The 13,466-nt window shown below is 37.6% G+C and overlaps 1 protein-coding gene across 1 annotated transcript; it reads left to right on the top strand.

Annotated features, from left to right (window-relative positions):
- The first annotated feature begins 332 nt into the window (after nt 1-332).
- On the top strand, nt 333-12,945 carry LOC146135648 (DBH-like monooxygenase protein 1 homolog). Its single transcript, XM_083396103.1, has 15 exons — nt 333-353; nt 840-950; nt 1,765-1,920; nt 4,944-5,034; nt 5,474-5,655; nt 6,236-6,316; nt 7,093-7,197; nt 7,713-7,815; nt 8,559-8,728; nt 9,362-9,456; nt 10,186-10,342; nt 10,917-11,047; nt 11,465-11,561; nt 11,871-11,972; nt 12,727-12,945. The coding sequence occupies exons 2-15, from the start codon at nt 840-842 to the stop codon at nt 12,943-12,945; spliced, it is 1,800 nt and encodes a 599-aa protein (XP_083252229.1). The 5' UTR covers nt 333-353.
- The last annotated feature ends 521 nt before the right edge of the window (nt 12,946-13,466 follow it).

Below are 13,466 nucleotides of genomic sequence, written 5' to 3'. Positions count from 1 at the left end.
CTCAAAGTAACGGCATATTCTGTATTCGCTGCATTGTGCTTATTGTGGTTAAAACAGAATTTCATGCATATTTAGCTAACATTTATTCCAAATAGTGCTACAACTATAATTCACGATATAAAACAAAATATTTGGATCTTTTGTAACATTTCTATAATTAATATGTTAAGCAAAGCTTTATTGTAGCTTCAGGCCTTTGTTTCTCCAAAATGGCTACATTCAGCGTGATATTTTGCTTGGCGTTCTGCAGTGGTGTTTCACTTGCGCAAAATCTTCCACATAAAGCTCCACTGGATGCAAATGGAGATTTTACACTCTCTTGGGACTTCAACGATACCCACATCACTTTCGAAGTATTATTGCTTCTACCAGTTGGAATAGTTTGGTTGATTGTAAATTACCAAATTTACATAAAAACAGTAATTGCAATTGAAAGACATGCCGACACCAGTATGATGACTTTTTCAAGACATATTGGTTGCTAGGAAATAGTGGTTCCCAACCTTTTATTTCTCTTTAAGCCCCGCATCAGTTTAAAAAAACATGCGAGACTCTTTAGTTTTGGTGTGTTGCACATAAGACAAATTTAGTTCAAATCCTGGTTGGGAAACCACTGTTGTAAAACAGACACAGAAACTACATACTAACCGTCATATGAACTTTTGTGTTTTCGCTGCTAGAACCGTTAGTCTTGCAGGTATATATTGTCTAATGTTTTTGTATATATATAGTATTTGCCTCGGTAAAACTGTGAAAAAATTACGTGGTAATATCAGTACAAACATAAATGCTTGTGGTTTCGGTTAAAGGCAAAACAAATCTATTAAAACTTTTGTCAGATGGAGGCCAAAACACTGGGTTGGATAGGCATCGGGTTATCATCTGGTGGTTCAATGGCAAACGCCGATATCTACGTCGGATGGGTGAAGAACGGAGAAGCCTACATCACTGTTAGTTGGCATATACTCACTATTAAAATGTCTTAAAAGTAAAGTTTTTTGTTTAATTTGTTACTTAAATTTTGTCGCAACATCTCGTTCAAAAAATATATGTGATTAGGTACTTCCTTGGATGGTTGATTGGTGATTTTAGGTTGGTTGTTTTTAAAATCGCAATATTTTGTATCATATTTTATTGCTGTATTATAGGATCTTAAAGAGAACGTTCGAAGCCTTTTTTCTGCATATTACCTTGCTGAACAAACCGTTTTCCTTTTACTGAAAAGCAGTTGTAATGCAAAAGCTTTCAACACGTGGAAATAAACTTTGTACGATTTAGAGGACTCCAGCCATAAGACCAAAATAAGAACAACATTAACGTCGGAATACAACACACAGTTCGGAATAAGACCAAAATGGCACTAATACCTTAAAGTCGTAAAACAAAAAAATCGGATTAAGACCTAAACCCGTCGGAATAACACGTAAGTGGCCAAAATCAGGTCTATACAACATTCATACGATATTTTACATAACCTCAAGCCCTATCCCTAAGTAGCCTACATCACTAACTCCCCTTATAATTTCAATCCCAACCCATTCTCTAACCCCACCAATAACCCCAAACAGCCCAAAAACCTGGTGCCAAAACAGCGGCGCCCTAACGGCTTATTTTGGCCTATTAGGCCGTGTTTTGGCGTGTTTTGCTTTATTATGTCGTTGGTTTTAATACTGTGGTGTTATAGGTTGTACTGCTTTTGGTCTTATTGCTTTTTAGGTCTTATTGTGTGTTCCCGATTTATGACAAGATTTATTTTTGTTTCAGGACAGACGTGGTCCGTCAGTAGACCAGGGTTTTCCACCAAAGGACGCTGGGCAAAACATCGCTCTAATTGATGGAGCCGAATGCGACGGAATCACGACTATAAGATTTGCGAGGCAACTTGCTGCTTGCGAAGCCAGTTTCGACAGGGAAATCACTGTAAGTGTGCATCGCCTAAAACTAATACGGCTACCTGCGGATAGCGCTCGTTTTTGTAGTTAGCCATAATTTCAAGGGCAATGTATTCTAATAACCAGCATATTGGGAACAAGTTGGTTCAAGTATTTTTTGTATCGTGTTGTCAGTGGCTTTGATATGTATAAATTACACTAAACAAAAAATACTACAAATAATAATAAAACTGGCATTAAAAACGGTTCTTGTTTTTTACCTAATTATCAATACTGATTATAAAGAGGGTTCTTCCCACAATTATTTATTCTGTGCCGACGTTTCGATAACCTATCCAGGTAATCTTCATCAGGGCATATAAACTTGTAACCTTGCAGAGGTATATATACAGTGAAGCAAAACGACGAAAAACAAGGTGGCATAACGAGGCGAAAAAAGGAAACAAGGCGCGAATAACGTGAAAACGTGATAACCGGCTGCAGCCTTCTAATGGCCGCTACTGCACAAAAATTGATAGGAAGGGGCAAGAAATGTATCTTGCTTAACGTTCTTTAGTTACAATCGAAGCACATCCAAAGTCGATGTCATGACGTTGCTTTGTCGCGTGACTGGACAAAGCAGATTTCGACGCATATTGTTGCCGGACATCTCGTTGGTGTTCTTTCTTCTCGTATTGAATGCTCGTCCCGTTTCCCTAATGTACACTGCTGCGGAACATTCTGCACAGGGAATACAATAAACCACCCCCTTTGTGTCAAATATATCCACGGGGTCTTTGGGTCGGGAAATCTGATATGGTGTTACCGCCACTGTTAAGCCAAAATCGCGTAACATGCGCTGGACGACCTCTGTTAAATTTGGAATGTACGGTATAACTACTAATCCTTCCGTTTGGCGTCCAGTCTCTGATTTACGACGAGGTTCTTTAAGCATCCACTTGGGGTACCCACTACGGCGTAGAGCTGCGCGTACGTGCGATAATTCGTGGACCAGGTCCGTCGGATCGCTTGTGAGGCGTCTTGCTCGATTTATCAAGGTATGCACGACCGCACGTTTGTGACCAAGTGGGTGATGCGAGGTGAAGTGCAAGACCCTGTCCGTGTTCGTCGGTTTACGGTACACCTGTGTTTTCACCTGCCCATTCGCCAAACGTCCCACCAACGCGTCGAGAAACGGTATGCAACCGCCCTTTTCGGGTTCCAGGGTGAACTTGATGGTCCCGTGCGTCGCGTTCAAGTGCTCTAGGAAGGGTAGTACTTGCTTATTGATCATGACGACACAAGCATCGTCAACATACCTTTTCCAAAATCTTGGAGGGTGAGCGAAGGTGGAAAGCGCCTGCTCTTCGATCGTCTCCATAACTAGGTTGGCGATCACGACCGACACCGGTGAACCCATTGCTGTAACGTACACCTGCTGGTAATAATCACCTCGGAAGGTGAGGTGTGTCGCTTCCAGACACAGCTTTAATCCTGTCACAAGGTCCTCGTGCAACCACTGTGATCTATCTTTAAGACTGTGGTCATTTTTCAGCCTAGTGGACGCCACCTCCATTGCCAAATTAGTGGGGACGTTGGTGAATAATGACACCACATCGAACGACACCAGTGTGTCATCGGACGACAATAAAACGTTGGTGATAGCTTCTACGAACTCGGGTGAGTTCCGGACGGTTCTGTCCGTGTTGCCGACTAGTGGTGAAATAATCCTAGCCAAGTATTTGGCAAGATGGTACGTTGGGCTGCCAACAAATGACACAATGGGTCGTAGTGGTATACCATCCTTGTGTATTTTCGGTAACCCGTAGATTCGAGGTGCAGTACCGTCCGTGCTGTGCAATAATTGAAAATGAGCATCGGATACGCATCGTCTCGTCTTATGCAGAACATGTACAAATTTGTTGAGTGACCGTTCAAGTTTAAGCGTATGGTTGCGTTTTAACTTGCGATACGTCTTGGTATCCTGAAGTAAGGTTCTCATTTTCCGTTCGTACACGTCAGTATCCAAACGAAACCCTTATCCACACGTAAAATTGTGACAGATTTGTTTGCACGCAGTGTTTATCAATACTGAGTTGTTTTTTTGTTACTGCATTCATTTCATTATTTTCCTTGTGACTGGACATAACTGCATGGTCTTTCGTATTTATCATAATTTATTACTGATATTTGCCTACGTAACATTGGACGGAAGTGGAAAATAAACCATATGTCCGTTATTGAAATTTTAAACTTTGAACAGAAGTGTTGTATAAATGCTTTTATTGTTCCGTAACAAAATACCGTATTTTTAAGCCAACTTCCGTTAACGACAAGGCAACGGATGGTTAAAGTGAAAGACATTGCGCTGTAAACAATAAAAACGCTCTGGCCAAGTAAATGGCAAACATTTTCGCAACTTTATGGCTGTGTTTTGTTTGTGGCAAAGCCGGTCGTAAAATTGATGTATCTGTTCTTGCTTTCCTCTTGCGCAATATGGAGACCTTTACACGACCTTTACACGACCTTTACATGACCTTTACACGACCTTTACATTCCTTTTGGTACCTTTAATCCGCTTTGCTTCCCTTAAAGACAGTTAAAATGTATGTTTTGCATTTGAAGACAACATGCGTTTCCAATCTTTGCTAGTAGTTTTTATTTGTAACATATTGTGATTAGTTTTGTGTTAAAACCAGCAAATTGCGTTTAGGTCATTTCTCTTGTTAAACTACATCTCATGTTTTTCACAAATCGGCCTGTCATAAAAACTGAACACGTCTGCCTAACGCCCTTATTCGGCTGATGTTCGAAAAATTGTTTGCTGATACGACGCGTTCGCGCCTTAAAGTTTCAGCGTTTGGTAATGTTTGAAAACTAATAGAAGCAAATATCTTTTGCGCCATTGTTTTTTTTATGTCTTTGGCGGTTTATTTCGCCATTGTCATCTGTAGGCTTTCTCTTTTTTGCACTAAAAACGCCTCTCCAATAAGTTAGATTAATGTTAATGTTATATCCATTGGTCAGAATTTTTTTTAATTTTATATGTATAAATGATAATGTGTTGTAAAGGGAGATACGTTGAAGGTGATATATGCCTGGGGAAATTCCGATCCAGTTGGTGACGATATAGATTCAAACGACTATCATGAAACTAATAGAGGTAGGTAGTTGTCGACGTCCAATAATTTAATTAGCCTAAAAGAGCTACTTCTGTCCTTTGTGATAATTTGCCAATATAAACGTATTACGGCTATACTTTTTAGTTATTGTTCTGAATTTGCTGTGAAGTATTTTACTTTATATTGCTCTGTTCAACAACTGCTTACATTTTTGTTTGTTGGTTTTTGGTTATATATTAAGTTGTACTTTCCCTTGGCTTGTTTCTGCAAGCGAAATGAGATATGGGCCAAAAATTTTCTTGCAAATTGATCAATTTTGCTTATTTTCGCAAGTAATGCGGTAATTCGGATTTAGATCGAATCTCGATACATTCGGGTCAAAATATCGGTTATCGATACGAGAATAAAACACAATATAGGATATCCCTTAATAAAAGAAGTGTCAATGTTGCATTACGTTAACACTTTTTTTGTTTTAAGGCGCCAAAAGTCTAATATTGCTTGATCCGAGCGGATTGGACGATTCCAGTTTTCCTCCGGGCGAAACTCATGACACCTACGACTTCCTGATGGATCGCTTTCATGTTCCGTCGGTGGACAGCTACTACAACTGCAGGCTGCTGAAAATGCCGCGACTTGACGACAAGCATCACCTAGTTAAAGTATGTCACAATTGTCATTGCATAATTAGGCTACGTTTTCACCGAACGTTTGTAAGCGACATTTTGGAATTGCTGGCCGCCTGGCCTAGAAGACTTTATTATTGATCTGTGCTAATTAAGTGAAGGGTATTTCGCGAACGGTAAATACATATTCCTAACTAAGGGCGGATCAGGGATATTTACTTTGGGGGCTCAAAAAAAAACGAGATTATACTCAGTTATGTTATAACGCAAACAGCAAATTCATCAGTTATTAACTTATTACCTAATTGACAGAACGTGCATTTTGGGAGAGTCTGACCGAAGTTGGTCCAAGTGGGCAAGTGGCTATAATTATTTTGAAACTAATAAATTTGTTAAGGCCTTCTTCAAATTTTACGACACTGCGCCAAGTGCTCATTAGCCTACAAACGAAGATATCTTCCTCGTCAAAGAAATATTTTTAATTTGTCAAACATTAAATCATTTCGCTTTCAAAGAAAATCGTTTTTTTCGTGTCATTTAGAAGAACATTTTCGATGAATATAATGGCAAAACAAGGGTTTTGTTTGTGCACTATATTTTGTTTTTTTCTCGACAGGTGGAACCGATTATTCAGGCTGGAAATGAACTGATTGTTCACCACATTTTGATATACCACTGCTCAATTCCAGAAGACATTGTAAGAAATATACCATCTGTACAACCTTCTACATATAAAAGCGTATCAAAGTGGAAACCATCCACGTATCGTATTCATCCAATATTTTTAGGACTGTAGCGTTTGTTGCCCTCTTGCACCTATTCTATGATTACAATGTTGGAAAGTACTAATAACAGGTTAATTTGCGGACAATTATATGAGCATTATTAGTTCGACAGCTGATAAACAAATTTGTTTGCATTGACAGATAGGCAGTATCCATACAGGTGTTCGCAATATGTGCACTGCTAAACGGCTATTGTTGTTCGATTAACAGGCAAATTAAAAAAAAAAACTTTACATATTTACAATCATACTAAACAGGATTTACTTCCTTTATTTTAGTCTAATAGTCCTTTAATGCATCTTCAAACAAAACAGATGTAAATTAAAAGCCAGCGATAGCTTTGCTACTTCACAATCTATAGGCCTACCAGTGGTTCCCAATCTTTTTTGGCTCGCGGCACACTAAAACTATCTTAAATACTTCGCGGCCAACTTTTAACAGAACAACAATAAAGTCATTTTACAACCGCCCTGACAAACTTTACGCAAATGTCTCAATATGAATAATTTGTAATGGGTAGTGCGTATTTAAGTATGAACCGCTTGTGCTGCGGCACACAGTTTGGGAATCACTGATCTATACAAAGGAAATTTATGTAGAAATAAAGATCTTTCAATCTGTCCACGTAAAACTAGTACGGAAACATTGTTTCCAACTTAAAAGTAACGTATTACTTTTTGTTCTTCAGAACGTGTCTGACGACGGAAATAATGCTGAGTGTCTCGGAAGCAACATGCCTTCCGGTACCGATAGCTGCCGTAATGTACTTCACAGCTGGGCTGTGGGAGGGACGGTGGGTGAATTATTGAATGGTCGGTGCTGTACACTGTTAACAAGCACTTCTTTGAATTATACGGTCAACAACTGTGGTTATTAATCGGTCTATTCTAATAAGCTCAAAGCGGCTGATGTTTCTGGGAAAACACGATGAAAGTAATGCGGGATGAACTTTTAGAGTCTAGTGAGATATTACCTCTCAACTACCTATAGAGTTTACTATCCATCATCCATCTAAGGCGCACCTACCACTTGCGCAGTAAAGTTTTGTTCACGAATAGGTGCCGATTTGCCTTCCTATATAAAGATAAAAAAATAAAGTTGAAAAAGTGCGTAAATAAAGCTGGCAATTTATTTAGGACTGTCTAAGTCACTTGGAATAGTCATGCACACCTAAAAAAGAATTTCATTAATATAGAATGTTATAGAGGAAACGTTGTTTACCAATTGAAAATAATTAGAAATTCGTTTGTTAGCCTGTTGTCGGCAATGAATTTTGTTACGTTAAGCGCGTTTAACTGTAATAAACAGGCATTCTACTACCCGGACCACGTCGGTTACCCGCTTAAGTCGTCGACGCCACACGAGTACCTAATACTTGAAGTTCACTACGACAATCCAAATTTGATGTCAGGTATGAGTTATATGTGTAAAGCTAATTTCATCTGTCCAGAGCAGTATTCATTATGGTCATGTATATAGGTTGTGCCGCCAGATGCATTTTAGGGAAAATTTTAAAAAAATTCTAAAACCTTGGTTGAAAAACATAAAACACAACAGCGACAAATATAGTCCTAAAAATGCACAAACTTGAACTAAAGCGACCGGTCCAGTGTTTTCTTAAACTCCTTTTTTGACATTCGCTATAGGAACGCTAATACATATAGTATATCTTTTTTGCAATTATTCATACTTTCCTGCCATTACAGCGAAACTTATGTATCTGTCCGACTTACTATTTACCAAGATAATTTTTATTTTAACTAATCATATAAAAAAATAAATCAAGTTAAAAAAGCGCTTCTATTCACACAGTTAAACAAACTGGCAACAATATTAAAAGTATACTTTTGGAAGAAAATTTTCGAATTACTTCAATCGCGGTGTATTAATATATATATAACCAGATACCCTCTTACAAATTGTGTCATGTGCAATATCAGTGACACATAGAGAAATCTAAAAGTCTATTTCTTCCCTCCTTGGTAGTAGGGCGATCTCAATAGTGTGTTGAGATGAGCACACTAGCAGGAATTTTTCATCCTAGTTTGTACGTAATTAACTTACATAAACGTTCGTCTAGTCTAGATAACAACGATCATCTGTAAAGTGTTATGTTTTGTTAGAAGATTCCGTTACAGTGTTTTTCCGCTTTAGACATCATAGACTCGTCGGGCCTGCGTTTCACCTTCACGCCCCAACTACGACAGTTCGACGCCTCGATAATGACGGTGGGTGTTTTGGTAAGCGGGGCTCTGAAGGCATTTCCGCCTGGCATGGAGTCGTACATCGATCATGGCGAATGCACAGACCAGTGCCTGGAAAAGGTAAATATAATTATATTATCTCGGAGCATTTTATGTTCTCGCTGTATGGTTGTTTAAATGAACATTACCTGGGTTGCAAATACTTGGACCCTCCAATTAAAGTTCTCTGAAACTATGACAAGTTGATGGAAAATCAGTATCATATAAAGCAAATGAACTTTAAAAACTCTCTTAACGAATGTTAACATGATTCGTTCTCGCCGTGCGACAATTCCACCACATTTATCTCTAGATATGGAATTATTTCAGGCCACTTTAAACGTTTAACTGTTTTATATGTGCTTTTTTTGTAAAAAATACGTTTCGATTGTACAAATGTACATATCAGTGATGTTAACAGAGCTTGTAATTCCACCCAAGTGAAAAAAATGCAAAATAACTTACGTCCAAGGCATGACCAATATGATTATATGAACGAATCCCGTCATATATAACTTGGTTTCATGTGGGCCTCAAATATATTCTATAAAATTATATATTAAACAGTGACTCGTAGCTAATATCCAGTAACTGATGTTGTGTGATAAACCAATAGAAACGTTAATGTGTTTTTCTGGTTTTGCTACATTTTTGCTATTGTGAAGCACACCCCGTCTCATAGGCTACATTTTTTAAATGTAAAAAATCTTCTAGGCCATGGAGCATCACGAAATGGACAACATCAAAGTTTTTGCAGTATTGCTGCACAGTCATTTACTGGGACGACAGATGACTGTGAAGCACGTCAGGTATTGCAGCAATGTGGTACTTTTTTTAAGAGAAATGATAGTTTGCTATGAAAATCGAAAAACTTGATCTATGATTATCGTGATATTCGGTTTCAATAACGGGTCAATGGCTATAGTTTATATTTAATTATTGAACATTTTATCAATTTTTGCAAAGTCCGACTTTAGACAAATGTTTGTTGAATAAATTGTAAATTGCTGGTGAATTAGAAAAGTACTTACCAGGGCTTTATGGAAGTAGTGGATATTTAAAATAGATAAATATCCAGTAATTACCAGATACATAACAACATTTTGGAGAGGGACATTCTCAAACGCCCGATAATGGATCCGTAGGCCATCAGAGTTAATTAAGTGTTACATTTTTTTTTTTGGATATTTTAAACCCATTATTTATCAGGCGATTGTTTTGCTGTACTCTTTGTTCATGGGCGTGATGATAAGCATGAACAATTAGGATTTGTTTGCATTGCACTGAAAGCAGATTTGCAAGCTTGATAAAAGGTTTAAATCTTCTAAAGTTACAGTTAAATAACAGGATGTTGATCATATTTTGGTGACTATAGGCTGTAGACCTTATTTAGCTGTAATGCGAAATTTCGGTTTGTTTTATCTTATTCGATTTTCTTCAAGTTTTAATCCAGTTTTCTTTAAATTCTTTTTCAATAATTCAGTAGGCTAGGTAAGCTTCACGATTGTCGGATTTCCTCCAATTGCACGTACCTGTAGAAACGGAACTGAACTGCCGCATTTGGCCCAAGACCTGTCGTACGATTTCAACTACCAAGAGACGAGAGTCTTGCACGAGGAAAGAATCGTGAGGAAGGGGGACGCAATGCAAGTGACCTGCAGCTACAACACGATGGACAGAGACGGAGTTTCTTTGGTGAGATCCTTGCTTCTTGTGTGTGCGATTTAAAAATCAATTGAGTTTAAGCCACCCCTGGATTTTGTTACGTGACTAGAATACTGGTTACATTTTGTGTATACCGAAAAGCAAAAATCTCGGCCCTGTTGTGAATCTGGTATAGTTCTTAGAATAATTATTTCTAAACTTTTAACTTGACACATGAAGTAAACTCTCTAAATGCTCTGTATAAGGTTTGTTGGTGTTAACCAGAGGGTGACAGTAAGTTGCATATTTCGTGTCGACAACAATGTGTTGTCTAGATTCTATAGGCCTGTATAGTTCAATATGTGAATAGCTGAAAATTGAATAAAGTAAAATATTGTTATGATATTCGGGCCCGGGTCCAACTGATGAGTTTGTCCCTTGAACATAATTTATGTGAATCTACCGTTATCTCGGGTTAATTCAAGTAAAGAACGCTAATGTAGGCTACAACTCTATTTTGTTTAGCATTAACAGTGGTATGTAGCCTGTATAATAATATTTACTATTTTGATAACTAAAGTTGTAAATGCTCATGCTTTAAATCTAAGCTATATTTATTATCCAGAGTGGCTTAAGGACCTCCGAAGAAATGTGCGAAGCAGCCCTCTTCTATTATCCATCGTTGTCAGTAACCTGGTGTCAGACTGCACCTATGCTCGATCCTTTCATGAAATACTTTGGTTTTACTGACTACGAGTAAGTATTTATCCTAGTCCTGCTCACACCTACCCACAACACAAACGAACAAGTATTAGATTCATGGAGTAACACACAAACACAAAGGCATTCAAACGCACAAGTGAAAAAAACGCCTAACGCACTAACGCACAAGCACATAAGTTCACAAGCACGCAAGCGCACAAACGGACAAATCACTACACAAACACAAGTGCAGAATAACAAACGCACAAACTAACAAGCAAACAAACTTACAAACAAACAAAAAACGCACTCATGCGCACAAGCACACACGCACACATTCACAGAAACACGTACACACGAACAGTTACATACACAATCTCGCATACACGGACAACAACAAAAATACTCGTTTACATACATATATAACGCACACAAAAGAATATTACTTTTAATCTGCAGTTCTTTTGACAGATTTCCGCCTTATTATTGGAACATAACCCTTGATGACGTAATGATCTTGGAGCCAGAGGAATTTGCCGGAAAGACTGCCTTGCAAAATATTAATGAGGTGAGTGAGTGGACAACGTTATGTCTGACAAAACAAGGCCCTAACACTTTTAGTGGGAAGGAATTGCAGTTGAACTCGTTTTACCTCTGCAAATTATTTCAGGGCTGACATACATTTATACCTGAAAAGTAGCTACCTGTTCAGAAACTACCTAAAAAGAAGGAAACCCAATATTTCAAGAAAACCGAGAAAAAAACATCTTGAAAAGTACCTTAGTTATTTTTCTATTGGTTAAGTATTTATTTTTTGGCCATTATAATGTTATAATTCTTTAAAACTTTCGATCAATATCAACGGTATATTTTGCAGATGACTTGGAACGAAGATTCCGGCAATGAACTGAGTGATGCGATGCGCAAAATGAACAGGTTTCAGCTGTGCACAATGCCTTCGTTACCAAATCCACCCCACGTAAGTCAACATACTCTAGTCTAGCGGAATAGAGCAGGTTTGCCCCAACTATTTACTCAATGCCTGCCAAACATTTAACAATTTTCGCTCATTGATTCAGTTATTTTTGCCGAATTCCTCCGTGGGCTCCAATTACCATAACGATAGATTACTGCATTGCAATAGTTGTTTTAAGCAAAATTAACTAATGAAATTGGCGCGATGGATTAAAATCGTCGTGTTGGTTGTACTTTCTGTGTTTATTATTCACCTGGAAGATGTATTAGGCAAATTTAATGTAGCATTCCAGTTGTCATTAGCTTATACTACAGATAGGATAAAACAATTATGAGATCTGTGAAATAAATTTTCAAAAAAAAAAAAAAATTCAGAGAATTAAAGGGCAACATGTGGTCCTCAGACTGGATAACTTAAGACTAAAATGCCCGGGATAGCCTGGATTTTCTTTAGGTGTCTAATAAGTATCACCGAAAATAATGTTGATGGAAGACCAACTTAAATACCACACAGTCTTATTTTGTTGGGAACCTACCCATTTTAACAGAGGATCATTTATCATTTCAATTGTTGCTCTAATGGTTCTATTGCAATTACAAATTGATTTATTGTACCAAATTAATTTTAAATATTTTTGACCAGCAATCTCATATTTTTTAGTTCAATAGAAGTTTTATTTTATAAGTATTTAACCCAAAACTATAGAATTGTGATTGCGGCATTAATTTTTAACATTTTTTTATTTGCTCTTTGTCAGGTTGACCGAGCTGACTACCCGCCCTTATCGATTGAGCATGCCTACATTTCAGAGGCTCTCAACTGTTCTTCTCTGTCGAGCGGCTTTCCTCTAATACTTGATGTAGCTTCATGTCCAACTTTACAGTCCACCACTTCGGGCTCAAATAAAGTGTCAACTTGTCTCTTCTATACATATCTGTACACTTTGGTATTGGTTGTGTCACTTCACGTGTGTTAAGCTATGTTACAATGGTTTATAACATCGCCGAAACCTGACAATCACCCAGTTTATATTGGATCGCTGATATAGATAATTTCGCATAATATAGTAATTTGGCGATTTTATTGGCATAGGTTTAGCATAGTTAGTTGCAAGGTCAAATAGTTATAATTTTTTAAAATATGAATCCTCAGGGGTAATGACACTATAGGTGAAGAACATTTGATGGTTTTTAAATTATAGTTGCCCTGTTCGTTATATTTTTGTATATATTGTGGCGGCCGTCTAATCATTTTAATGATTCCGATGTATTTTCTACATGTAGGCTCTACGCATCATTCATTTTGTACTGTTATCTCATTTATAATATACATTTTACACGCAAATTATGTATAGCTGTATGCCTTTTATCTTCATCCAGATTTGCACGAATCAGTTTTGTTGCAAGAGGTTTTATATATGTAAAGATTTTTTAGTTCTGTAACAGCACCTAACAAGTCTAATAAAAGGAATTAGGCTTTTGGTTTTAGGCGCTTACA

The sequence above is a fragment of the Ascidiella aspersa genome, chromosome 8 (assembly GCF_963924565.1).
Source record: "Ascidiella aspersa chromosome 8, kaAscAspe10.2, whole genome shotgun sequence".
In the NCBI taxonomy this organism is placed as follows: Eukaryota; Metazoa; Chordata; class Ascidiacea; order Phlebobranchia; family Ascidiidae; genus Ascidiella; species Ascidiella aspersa.
Note: the sequence above shows the minus strand (reverse complement) of the source record. Positions and strands in the feature narration are given on the sequence as shown.